This window comes from Lithobates pipiens, unplaced genomic scaffold (genome assembly GCF_037356315.1).
Source record: "Lithobates pipiens isolate NorthernLeopardFrog02 unplaced genomic scaffold, aLitPip1_a1.2 Scaffold_18, whole genome shotgun sequence".
NCBI classification, from domain to species: Eukaryota; Metazoa; Chordata; class Amphibia; order Anura; family Ranidae; genus Lithobates; species Lithobates pipiens.
In genome coordinates, this window is record NW_027507758.1 from 257,679,423 (window position 1) to 257,692,482 (window position 13,060).

A 13,060-nucleotide genomic window follows, 5' to 3' on the forward strand; every position below is an offset into this window, starting at 1 on the left:
ACCCCAATCTGTCAGAATGTCTCCAAATTTATCCACTTTTAGGCGATCCCTGAAAACTTTTCTCTTCAGAGAAGCCTATCCTCCCTCCATCTAACAACTGCACTATTTTCTCCATGAGCTCATCCCCCACAGCTATTACCCTTTTGTATAACTTGACCCTCCCTCCTAGATTGTAAGCTCTAACGAGCAGGGCCCTCTGATTCCCCCTGTCTTGAATTGTATTGTATTGTAACGTCTGCCCTAATGTTGTAAAGCGCTGCGTAAACTGTTGGCGCTATATATATCCTGTATTATAATAATAATAATGGTTGGGTTGGCAGGTCTCCTATACCCTGGGGGTTATATAGTTTAATATTACTGTGGGATGGGTTATATATGGTATCTTGGTTTTGTATCTTTTTTTCCAGTAATTTTTGCGCTAAAATGTTTCCCGCCCTGTTTCCAGTGGCATAATATGTAATTATTAGCCTTTTGGTTGATTTTTCAAAGTTCTCCAGTAGGAGGCGTCTGATATCATATCTCAACTGTGTTAGTTTTTGGGATATTATTGGGGAAGGTTTTTGTTTGTTGCTTGTTTCTAGCGTAAAGATTTTATTTGTGAGCTCTCTTACGCACTTTTCCTGCTGCCTCTTGGCCCTTGCACCCAATTGTATATGAATACCCCTTATAAATGCTTTATGAGCATTCGATTAAACAAATTGATCCTGCACTAAGGATTCATTGGTTAAAAAACTCTTTTAAATGCATTTCAAGTCTTTCTAAATTCTGCTTGTTGTAGAAGGTATGGGTTAGTCCTCCACACAGGAGTTGAGATATTGGCCACGGAGTCCTCTATAGATAGGGTAATGGAGGCGTGGTCTGACCATGTTACATTATTCATAGAAGCAGAAGTAACCTTGGATAGGGTCTGTTGATCAACTAAGAATAAGTCAATTTGAGTATAAACCCGATGGGGTGAGGAGAAAAAGGTGAAGTCCCTTTTCAACTGCATGTAAGTACCTCCATGTATCGAATAAATCTTGGTTGTGGAAAGATGTTAGAAGAGATGTGCTTGTATATTAATGCCAGAGAAAGAGTCTATAGAAGGGTTCGGTGTTGTGTTGAAGTCCCCATATAGCACTAGAAGTCCCTTTTTGATGGTTGCACACCTTTTGAATTAATTTATGGAAAAAGTGCACCTGATGTTGATTAGGGGAGTAGACATTTACAATGGTGTATGTGACAGAATTGAGATCACAAACGAAAATTAGGAAATGGCCCTGAGAGTCTTTGACTTCTTCATGTAAAGTAAACGCCTCAGAGTCTCTAATTGAGGACTCCTTTTTGTTTTTGTTTCTGTGTTGGCAGCAAATACATGGGAAAAGTTTCTGTGGGTGGAAACAGGTGGAAATAGGCTGCAAAAGTGCATTTCCTGTGCACATAGAATCCCACATTTATAAGAGAGTGCTTCCTTCCATAGGGACTTCCTCTTTTCTAGGTGATTAAAGTGACACTAAAGGTAAATAAAAAAGAAAAAAACAACAAACATATCATACTTGCCTCTACTGTGCAGTTTTTTTGCACAGAGTGGCCCCAAACTTCGTCTGCTGGGGTCCCTCGGTGGCTCTCTCGGCTCCTCCCTGCATCGGATGCAGAAGTACTCTTCCTGGGGGGGGGGGGGGGGGTTACCTTAGCGGACTCGCTCCAGAGTCCAGCACTTGGTATCCATAGACGCTGAATGCAGGACTCGGGGCCCCCCCCCCCCCCACTGGCCACGACATTGGATTTGATTGACAGCAGCAGGAGCAAATGGCTGCGATATTAATCTATCCAATCAACAGCCAAGAACCCCAAGCAGAGAGATGGGGCGTTCCCGTGGGACAAGTTCGAGGGGTCAGGTAAGTAAAATGGGGGGGGGGGGGGTGGGGGCTGGTCACTGACAGGTGTTTTAAGGTAGGATGCATTAAGGTGAAAAGACACAAACCTTTACAACCACTTTTAAGACCTTTCTCGTTTATAGAGAGAAATTTAATACCCATTTTGGAGAAGTCAGTGTGTTTTGTATTAGGTTGATGTAGTATATTCATTGTTATGATGTGAGCACCATCTTGTGACCAAATCATAAATGTCAAGAAGCAGGTACTTTGTGTGACAAAATGGTTTGTAAGGTACTCACTGATTGCAACATGTTTCAAACCCCTGAAGGATTGAATGTCCATCCAGAGAGGAGATTTTCCAAAGGGATCTGCTGTGTGGAGCTTATCATTCGTTATGGTAGTTCTGCAACTTCCGACTGTGTTAGTAGATGAAAAAGAACATAGGAACATAGAAAAAAAGTTAAGTAACCATGCAACTGGTGTAATAACATATTTAGGGGATTTCTCATAACAGTGATGGGTAAAGAAAATACCCGTATGCAGCACTTTGTTGCTCAAGTTAGCCGAGGGGTGAGTTCAAGCCCGTAGGCTCTCCTGGGTTTCCTTCCAGGGATTTAAGTTGGCTCTATTGCCCATCCATGTTTAAGTATGCGATTTTACATTTTTATTTGTGACTTTCTTCCAGTCAGGTTTGACCTGTCTCGCAGGCCTGGCGGTGTTTCTGGTCATGTTCCCAGGGTGTCCCGTAGTCAGACTGCCTGAGAAAACAGGTGGAATAGTGCCCCGGTGAGTCGCTGTGTGCCTCTGTATCCCCGTGTTGCCAGGAGCTTCTGTGTTAAGTTGCCATCCGGCTGTAGCAGGCCACAACCCCATTGTTATGCATCTCCAACTTAGGGATCTCTTATTCACTGACATTTTATCCTCCAAACTGTGGTGTCTTTATAGAGGTACAAAGTACAACGTTTCTATTCGTAAGTCTTTTGTATATGTCTGGCAGAACACTTATCCCCAGTTCACACTAGAATGCAGTGTGGAAAATCCACAATCCATGCGCTTTTACAACACCTTTTCGATCTGCAGCGGGTGTCAGTGCAATGTTAATGACACCCTAAGCACAGGTCGCTAATGCAGTTCATTTGCCTGCACTGGATTGCATGGTACAAAACTACCATGTGATCCGGTTGCAGTGCATTTCCAAAAGTAGTGCATACATGACTTTGGTGCAATGCGGTATGATTTGAGCCCATTCAAAATGAATGGGCTCAATTCACACCGTACTGAATCGCATGTGAATTGCACAGGAATGTGGTGCAATTCCTGTGCAATTCATAGTGTGAACCAGGACTTATACTTTCTGCTTATTATTCCATCTTGAACGAACAGTATATCAGATAAGTACTAGACATCTGAAACAAGCAAACACAAACCATCAAATTACATTCTATCAACTTTACCTTTAACTTCTCTGTATGCTGACCATTGTAATGCTGCATAAAGACTTCAGATGGCAGCCAGCCATACATGCACCATCCAGCAACTGAATAATCTTTCTTACAGATGGTCATGCAAGTTTGTATCTCTGAAGGAAATAGGAAGCACAGACATTTTTTTTTTTTTTATAAAGTAAATTAACCTGTGTGAGAAACTGCAGCAAGTCAGATAGCTTCCTGAGGTCACAGCTAGTCAGATTGCTTGCCTCATTGCTGTTTGGAGGACATCCAGCATCATCTAGCTCTTTCATCCCCTTTCTTACTGGCATAGGCCCACCCCATTAATTTGATTATAGTTCTTTCAGTCATGAATGCTCACCATCACATGTGGGCATTACATAGGTCAGTCTGTATACAAATGCATCCTGCCTCTGAGCACCCAATCCTCCAGACTGGCATCCACCCATGAAGGCATTTTGATATTTGAATAACTCCTCCTAAGAGCCAGCCCACTGCTTGCAGTGCTCTTGAGAGAAGTACTGAGGCAGGGCGCTCTGATGCTTTTAAAAAGTTGTGGACATCACCACTGGCCATGATCTACCTGCATTGCTCAGAGACCCAGTAAAGATGCCACTGGGTCCAAAATAACGTATGTAATGAAAACTGAAAGGTTTTACTGAAAAATATCTTCATCATTTTAATGAGGGAGAAGGGAGGAACTAGAGTTGCATGATTAATCATTTATCAAGATTGTGATTCAACCCCCCTCACGATCTTAAAACTTCAGAATTTCCTCGATTCAGTGCAGAGCCATTCTCTGCTCACAGCTGACAACTGTAAAAAAATTTTAACATTTAGTTCTTTTAGATCAATGGGATGAACTTCGGTTTGTAAATTAGGTCAGTTTAACCACTTTAAGACTAAACCTTTTTCTGACACTTGTTGCTTACATGTTAAAATCAGTATTTTTTTATAGAAAATTACTTGGAACCCCCAAACATTATATATTTTGTTTCTAGCAGAGACCCTAGAGAATATAATGGCAGCTGTTGCAATATTTTAAGTCACATTGTATTTGCGCAGCTGTCTTTCAAATGCATTTTTTGGGGAAAAAATGCACTTTAATGAATAAAAAAAAATAAAAATAAACAGTTAGCCCAATTTTTTTTGTATAATGTGAAAGATGTTATGCTGCAAGAATCGTGATCTTTATTCTAAGCAAAAAAAAAAAAAAAGTGATTTCTCATTTTAGCCAGAATCGTGCAGCTCTAGTAGGAACCAAGGAAAGCAAAATATAGGCCAATTAAACATTAGCTTTAAATTCAGTTCAACATGATGCTTGCTTGTTTTGTATGTTGTATCAACTGTAATCCTCCAGCCTATAAGGCAGGGGTGCCCAACCAGCGGCCCGGGGGCCACATGTGGCCCGCGGAGCCCTCTGATGTGGCCCGCGACCTCCTGCTCTGGGATAGAATAAAAAGAATACTGTTATTAAAGGTCAGTTTATTACTAAAATCACAGTGTATATATGGGCATATCTGTTCTGCAGTGGTTACTGGGCTGCTTTCAAACTGATCCGCAGGTGCAGAGCAATTTACCTGCGGGTTACCTGCACTGAGCCATAGACTTCTATTATTACCTGCGAGTTTGGTGAGCTTTCTAAAAGTGCACCAAACCTGCAGAATATAATAGAAGTCTATTGCAAACTGCAGGAAAACCAAAGGTAAACTGCGTTGCACACATGGTGCGGGTAAACCACAGCACATCAGTGTGAAAGCAGCCTTTGACCCCTTTCACACGGTCAGTCTGACAGTCCAACCAATTGGACCCTCCATTCACCTCTAAGTAGTGGCAGACATAAACCGACTTGTGTTCTACCTCCAATACGATCTGCTAAAAAGTATTGTGGGCTGTGTCCATGTCTGCTCTCCAAATGCAGGGTGGACACGGACATGCTATCCACCCGCTCCGCTCATTGTGGCCCAGGACTGGTTACCAAGTCGCTTAAAAGTGGCCCTTGCTCTTCAAAAGGTTGGGCACCCCTGCTATAGGGCATGCATTTACATGTAGGTGCAAGTACTATTCACAGCCTGAGTAATGATATACCTTTTGCGGGACACTTACAAGATCCTAACACAATCAATATATATTGCCTTGAATGAGTATACTCATTGTCCCTCAGTTTTGTACATATTTTCTGCCAATGCAATCTTGAATTTAAAATTTAAAATGTATTTAAGTAACTTGTTAGTATTCAATGTTCTGTAAAATTGGCAAAGTAAAAACATGGTAGGGTTATTTTGGATGTAGTTATCCAGTGCCCTAATCTATGCGCCCGGCCCATAATCTACATGCAGGGTGCCAGATAAATGGATTTCAAAGGGGTTTTTTCTTTTTTCTTTTTTTTTTTTTTTTGAAGCACATGATTAAAACCTGAGGCTCTAATTAGCTTAACAAAGGGTGGACTTGTTGCTTCTCTTGGAGAAGCAATGGCCTAGGCTCTTCCTTCGGCAAGCTGGAGCGAGGAGCAACATCGGCCTCCTAAGGTAAAGCCACTGATCGCCGCCATGAACCTGAGCCTCAGTCTCAAGTCTCCTACAGACTGAAACCAGTTTTTCCAAAGAATTGCCCGGATCACTGTGTATTTGGCAATATCCATCTTATACTCAATGCAGATTCCGCACTACTAAGGGCTGAGAAACTACAATATACCTAAATCACACTTATATTCCATACATGGTATATAAAGAATCTTTTTCTTTTTTTGTCAGATTATATCTTATGTGGTTGGTGGAGCAAAATTATTTTAATAATAGCTATGGCAAGATAAAACACTTTCAGCCAACCCTCTATTGCAAAAACAAATGATCTGATCAAACAATCCATCAGTCAGAATTTCTATCAAAACTGTGAAATGATGCTTGTCAAGTAATAGTGATGAGACAAACCTACCTGGAATCCATTTGAAGCAGGTTACTAAAGTTTGGGTGCCAAATCTAAACCCAGTTTGAAGTCAGTGGGAACTGATAGTTAAAAGACAGTAATGGCCATTTTCCAGAGTAATACACCTAAGCTAATGTGGTCAATGATGTCATAGGGATCCATGGCATGCTGTTAACCATATATGATTAACCACTTCAGCCCTGGACCATTTTGCTGGTCAAAGACCAGACCACTTTTTGCGATTCGGCACTGCGTCTCTTTAACTCACAATTGCGCGGTCATGCGACGTGGCTCCCAAACCATTCTGCCGACGTACATCGGCGTGCGCTGGTCGGGAACCGGTTAATTACATCACTCTGGAGACCCTGACCCAATGTTTATATCAGCTGTTATCTGCCAAATTGGTCATTCAGATTTGTGTTGTCACATAGCAGTTTTTTTTCTTTGTGTGTGTCTGGCATGATGATTGAGATGGATCTACATCGCTGAATGACATGATTGACGGAGGATGGAAATCCCCGGTGACATCACTTCCTCTCCTGTAATGTAAACACAGGAGAGGAAGTGATGTATTCTCTCCTCCGTGTCGGTATTTTTCGTTCCGACACGGAGGAGAGCGGATCAGTGAGTTGCACCAACACATCCCACACACAGTAGAACATGCCAGGCACACTCACACCCCCCCTTTACCCCCCGATCACCCCCCCAATTACCCCTGCCCCCCAGTCACAGTGACACCAATGTCATTTTTTTTTTTTTTTTTTTTTTTTTTGCATTGGTGTCATTTGTGACTGTAATAACTGTTAGGGCAGTTAGGGTTAGCCCCCTTTAGTTCTAATGTACCCCCCTAACCCCCCCAATAAAGGTTTAACCCCGTGATCACCCCCCGTCGCCAGTGTCACTAAGGCTGGGTTCACATTGCAGCGGTTTATGAGAACGAATGTGATTCGCACCGCACTGCAGTGCAAATCACATCCGATCTCTGTGCGATTCGAGTTCAGCCATTCGCCGCACCCGCCGCACCCGCCACACCCGCCGCACCCGCCGCAAATTCGCACGGGACCCTTTTTTTGGCCCGCAGCAGAATCGGATCGCATGGGTGTTCACACCATGCGATCCGAGTTTGCAGATCGCACTGCGATATGCGAACTGATCTGGGGGTGTCAGTAACATTTCACTGACACTCCCAGCAGTTCGCATAGGGCAGTGTGAACTGCCGCCGGGAGGCATGCGATGCGGGAACCCGCCGCGGATTCGCGGCGTTTCCGCATCGCTCCAGTGTGAACCCAGCCTAATAAGCGATCATTTTTCTGATCGCCGTATTAGTGTCACAGGTGACGCTAGTTAGGCAGGTAGGTATTTAGGTTCGCCGCAGCTTTTTATAGCGCTAGGGACCCCCATATACTACCGCATAAAGCCCCCTGATTGCCCCCTAGTTAACCCTTTCACCAGTGATCACCATATAACTGTTACAGGTGACGCTGGTTGGTTAGTTATTTTTTTATAGTTTCAGGGCACCCGCCATTTATTACCTAATAAAGGTTTAACCCCCTGATCACCCGGCAGGTGTCATTTGTGACTAATAACTGTTAGGGCAGTTAGGGTTAGCCCCCTTTAGTTCTAAGGTACCCCCCTAACCCCCCCAATAAAGGTTTAACCCCGTGATCACCCCCCGTCGCCAGTGTCACTAAGGCTGGGTTCACATTGCAGCGGTTTATGAGAACGGATGTGATTCGCACCGCACTGCAGTGCAAATCACATCCGATCTCTGTGCGATTCGAGTTCAGCTATACAGATAGTATGGCTGAATTCGTGTCGCACCCGCCGCACCCGCCGCAAACTCGCACGGGACCCTTTTTTTGGTCCGCAGCAGAATCGGATCGCATGGGTGTTCACACCATGCGATCCAAGTTTGCAGATCGCACTGCGATATGCGAACTGATCTGGGGGTGTCATTAACATTTCACTGACACTCCCAGCAGTTCGCATAGGGCAGTGTGAACTGCCGCCGGGAGGCATGCGATGCGGGAACCCGCCGCGCATTCGTGGCGTTCCCGCATCGCTCCAGTGTGAACCCAGCCTAATAAGCGATCGTTTTTCTGATCGCTGTATTAGTGTCACAGGTGACGCTAGTTAGGCAGGTAGGTATTTAGGTTCGCCGCAGCTTTTTATAGCGCCAGGGACCCCCATATACTACCGCATAAAGCCCCCTGATTGCCCCCTAGTTAACCCTTTCACCAGTGATCACCATATAACTGTTACAGGTGACGCTGGTTGGTTAGTTATTTTTTTATAGTTTCAGGGCACCCGCCATTTATTACCTAGTCTCACTAGTGTACCCCTAAATTTAGGGGTGTCTACTTTCTAAAATGGGGTCATTTGGGGGGGGGGGTTTGTGCCATCTTGGCATTTTATGGCCTTCAAAACTGTAACGCCCTTAGAAAGCCTGAAGGCGGTGCTTGGTTTTTGGGGCCCCGTACGCGGCTAGGCTCCCAAAAAGTCCCACATATGTGGTATCCCCGTACTCAGGAGAAGCAGCAGAATTTATTTTGGGGTGTCATTTCACATATGCCCATGGCATGCGTGAGCAATATATCATTTAGTGACAACTTTGTGAAAAAAAAAAAAAGTTTGTAATTTTCCCGCAACTTGTGGCAAAATATAAAATATTCCATGGACTCAACATGCCTCTCAGCAAATAGCTTGGGGTGTCTACTTTCTAAAATGGGGTCATTTGTGGGGGTTTTGTGCCATCTTGGCATTTTATGGCCTTCAAAACTGTAATAGGTAGTGAGAAGTGAACTCAAAAAATTACGCCCTTAGAAAGCCTGAAGGCGGTGCTTGGTTTTCGGGGCCCCGTACGCGGCTAGGCTCCCAAAAAGTCCCACATATGTGGTATCCCCGTACTCAGGAGAAGCAGCAGAATTTATTTTGGGGTGTCATTTCACATATGCCCATGGCATGCATGAGCAATATATCATTTAGTGACAACTTTGTGAAAAAAAAAAAAAAAAAAAAAAAGTTTGTAATTTTCCCGCAACTTGTGGCAAAATATAAAATATTCCATGGACTCAACATGCCTCTCAGCAAATAGCTTGGGGTGTCTACTTTCTAAAATGGGGTCATTTGTGGGGGTTTTGTGCCATCTTGGCATTTTATGGCCTTCAAAACTGTAATAGGTAGTGAGGCGTGAAATCAAAAATTTACGCCCTTAGAAAGCCTGAAGGCGGTGCTTGGTTTTCGGGGCCCTGTACGCGGCTAGGCTCCCAAAAAGTCCCACATATGTGGTATCCCCGTACTCAGGAGAAGCAGCAGAATTTATTTTGGGGTGTCATTTCACATACGCCCATAGCATGTGTGAGCAATATATCATTTAGTGACAACTTTGTGTAAAAAAAAAATAAAAATTTTTTTTTTGTCATTATTCAATCGCTTGAGGCAAAAAAATAAAATATTCAATGGGCTCAACATGCCTCTTATCAATTTCCTTAGGGGGTCTACTTTCCAAAATGGGGTCATTTGGGGGGGTTTTGTACTGCCCTGTCATTTTAGCACCTCAAGAAATGAGATAGGCAGTCGTAAACTAAAAGCTGCGTAAATTCCAGAAAACGTACCTTAGTTTGTAGATGTGACAACTTTTGCGCAAACCAATAAATATACAATTATTGACTTTTTTTTTACCAAAGACATGTGGCTGAATACATTTTGTCCTAAATGTATGACTAAAATTGAGTTTATTGGATTTTTCTAATAACAAAAAGTAGAAAATATCATTTTTTTTCAAAATTTGCGGTCTTTTTACGTTTATATCGCAAAAAATAAAAATCGCAGAGGCAATCAAATACCATCAAAAGAAAGCTCTATTTGTGGGAAGAAAAGGACGCAAATTTTGTTTGGGTACAACATTGCATGACCGCGCAATTACCAGTTAAAGCAGCGCAGTGCCAAAGTGTAAAAAGACCTCTGGTCATTTACCAGCAAAATGGTCCGGTCTGAAAGTGGTTAAAGTAATATACACTTTACTTTTTTGTAAAGAGTAGGGGTACTATGTATTCCCTACCCATTCACATGAGGTGATGGTATTTGGGGACCCCCTTATTATTAAAGGAGGAATCCACATTCCAATAAGTCCCCTGCCAGCAGACCCCTAGATCCATCAGGCCACAGTTGTGGAGAAAAGGCCCTTGTCAACAGGACAAAGTGCTTTGCCAGGAAGGTCCCCCCTGACAAGACGCTCTCCCTTTCCTGGCCTGACGGGCTGCATGCCCGGTTAAGTAACTGGTTTGAATTATTGGGGGGACACCTCACCTCATTGGGGACACACACTTTTTTTGTTATCCCAGGCTCCTTTGCTTACACAGTCAGGAATTTATGACCAAATAGTTAATTGAGATAGTTGACATGGGTGTTAAGGACTCAGTGGTGCCTGCACCCATTTTTGTCCTTAACCATTTACAGTGGAAAGATATCATGGATATTAGAAGTAGAAATACAGCTTCTATATATATGATGATCGGCTGCCACCAAACAGATAACAGATGTGTATAGTCAGCAAGATGTTGCAATTATCAGCCCATTTAACTGCTAAAGTTAAGAGACCCTTTAATCACATAATTTTCAAATTCAAACTTTTATGTCAATACATATTTAAAACTGGCAGTTTTGAGGTAAAGAGGTTAGGATATCAAAAAATATTGTTATTAATATATATATATATATTTTTTTTTCCAGTAAACTTTGGCTGTTTATTTTCATACTTGTGTTGGATGGATTTTGTATTGGCCTCTCTCTCATACCAGTGTATCCAGAGATGCTCAGCTCTGCATAGTAAGTATGTACTTGTAAATAAATGCTTTTTCAATGCTTAAGGTATACCTGTACTGAAAAAAACTACATAGGGTTCCATTGCTGCCTTCCCAGTGATCGTCTGACAATCTGCGTATGTAGTTCTTTCTACATAAACCTACCTAAACCGGCTCCCACTCCCATTCTAAAGCCTTGTACACACGAAACAAAAATCAGAAGGGATAATACTTATGACAAGCTGTCTGTGGATTTTCAGATCGTTAGTACGGTGCTTTCGACAGCCGATTTTCACTTTTTCGTCAGACAAAAGCTGGATGTGCAGGCTATTAAATTTTTGTTGGATGTGAACTCAACGTCTGATTTTTGGATGGTCAGTACAGAAATCGTCACACAAAAGTCGAAAGTACAAACACGCATGATCCGAATTAAGGAACAACTGGGAAGAGTTTGGTCTTGTGAACTACCGGTCGTAATCTAGAATTAACATTCATGATGCGGTAATTGATGAAATGTCGAAATGCAGCGCACATTCTCATCTTTTTTAATGGGATAATAATGAAGCTGCTTTGCTGGTGATACTGATGTAGTTATGGCAAAAATATTTTAAAAGGCATTTGTTTTGTAGAGATCTAAATAATATTAATATTATGATTGCTGTTTTATTTTTTGGGATAGTTCACACAACACCATTATCCTGTAGTTGTGTTTTTTTTTTCTTGTTTTTAATGTAACTGCCTACTCTCAAACTGTCATTTGAAGAAAAACACATAGCCAAGCATTATTCTACACAATTTTTTTATTGTGCAGAAAAAAACCAAATTAAATTAGATATGCTATCTGCCATCCAAATTAAAATAACTTAACAAAAACAGTGTCAATCAACAATCACCAAACTTCTACTAACATGAATTTAGCAGAAGGGGCCCAAAGGGTAGCGCTTGAGAAATAACTTTTTCTTTATACTCTCGTAGTATGTCACTACGTTCGTGTTTGTTGAATGACAATTTGCGGATAGTTAGTATGCTAGACAATATCCTACACACGCCCATTTGACAAAAAACAGACGCTCGGTTGTACAACAGTCAAACCCTGTGTATGAGGCTTAAGTCTATTCTATCTACCCTGTAAAAGAAAATATTTCTATACTTTTCTGAAGCCAGCTTTAGCATGGAGGAGAGATCATCCAACAATGGCCGCAGAGCCTGGGAAATGACGTCACCCATAGGCTTACTATGGGGCAACTGACTGACTGCCCTCCTCTACACTGAAGCCAGCACTGGGACCCGATCATGTGACTGGACTGGAGGAATTTCAGAATAGACAAGTATACACATCTTTTCATTTAAGGGGCAGATAGAATATACTTAAAACGGGGGTGGTAAGAGGTTTAGGCTTAGTTTGAATTTGACTGCAATTACACTTTAAGGTAAAAAAGCAATTGTGCCGCAGGATCCCCCCCAGCCCCCCTTTACCTGATCATGATCTTGATCCAGCACTGTGCCAGGGAGAAGTTGCTCCCTCTGCTCTCTCCCACCTCATGGGGCAGATGGATAGCAGTGGGAGCCATTAGCTCCTGCTGCTGTGAATCAAATCCTGTGACAAGGAAACGGGGCGGGGCCGAGCCACACTGTATGCGTAAATAGACGCAGGCAGCGCGGCTCAGGATCGAGCCTGCATAGATGCCTCACCGAAGAGATATAATCAGGAGCACCAGCAGGGAACCCTAGAAGAGTATGATCAGGGCTGCTCTGCACTATGCGGGTAAGTATGTTTTTGATATTTTTTTTTAATGAGAGTTTACAATCACTTTAAGCAAGTTTACAGCCATTGAAGTCAAAGGGAAGTCACAACTCCGAATCAGTGTCTCAGGAAGAATTTTACGCCGTTGGATCTGTATAAAAAAACACACAACTGGCATTTTCAGAAGAAAGTTAGCAGTGACAACCTCCAGATGCTGTAAAGTTTTTTCTTTAATAAACAAATTAGTTGCTGACCATGCAACATATGCAGAATGGTTATATGCCT

General features: G+C 42.5%; 1 protein-coding gene across 4 annotated transcripts in view; it reads left to right on the forward strand.

Moving 5' to 3' along the window:
* The window catches only part of SLC18B1 (solute carrier family 18 member B1), an 80,746-nt gene that overhangs the window by 64,537 nt on the left and 3,149 nt on the right, over positions 1-13,060 (forward strand). For all 4 annotated transcript variants that reach the window (XM_077486850.1, XM_077486851.1, XM_077486852.1 and 1 more), the window contains exon 10: positions 10,961-11,056. In XM_077486850.1, the coding sequence (XP_077342976.1) occupies positions 10,961-11,056 (96 nt within the window). The remainder of the gene's footprint in view (positions 1-10,960; positions 11,057-13,060) is intronic.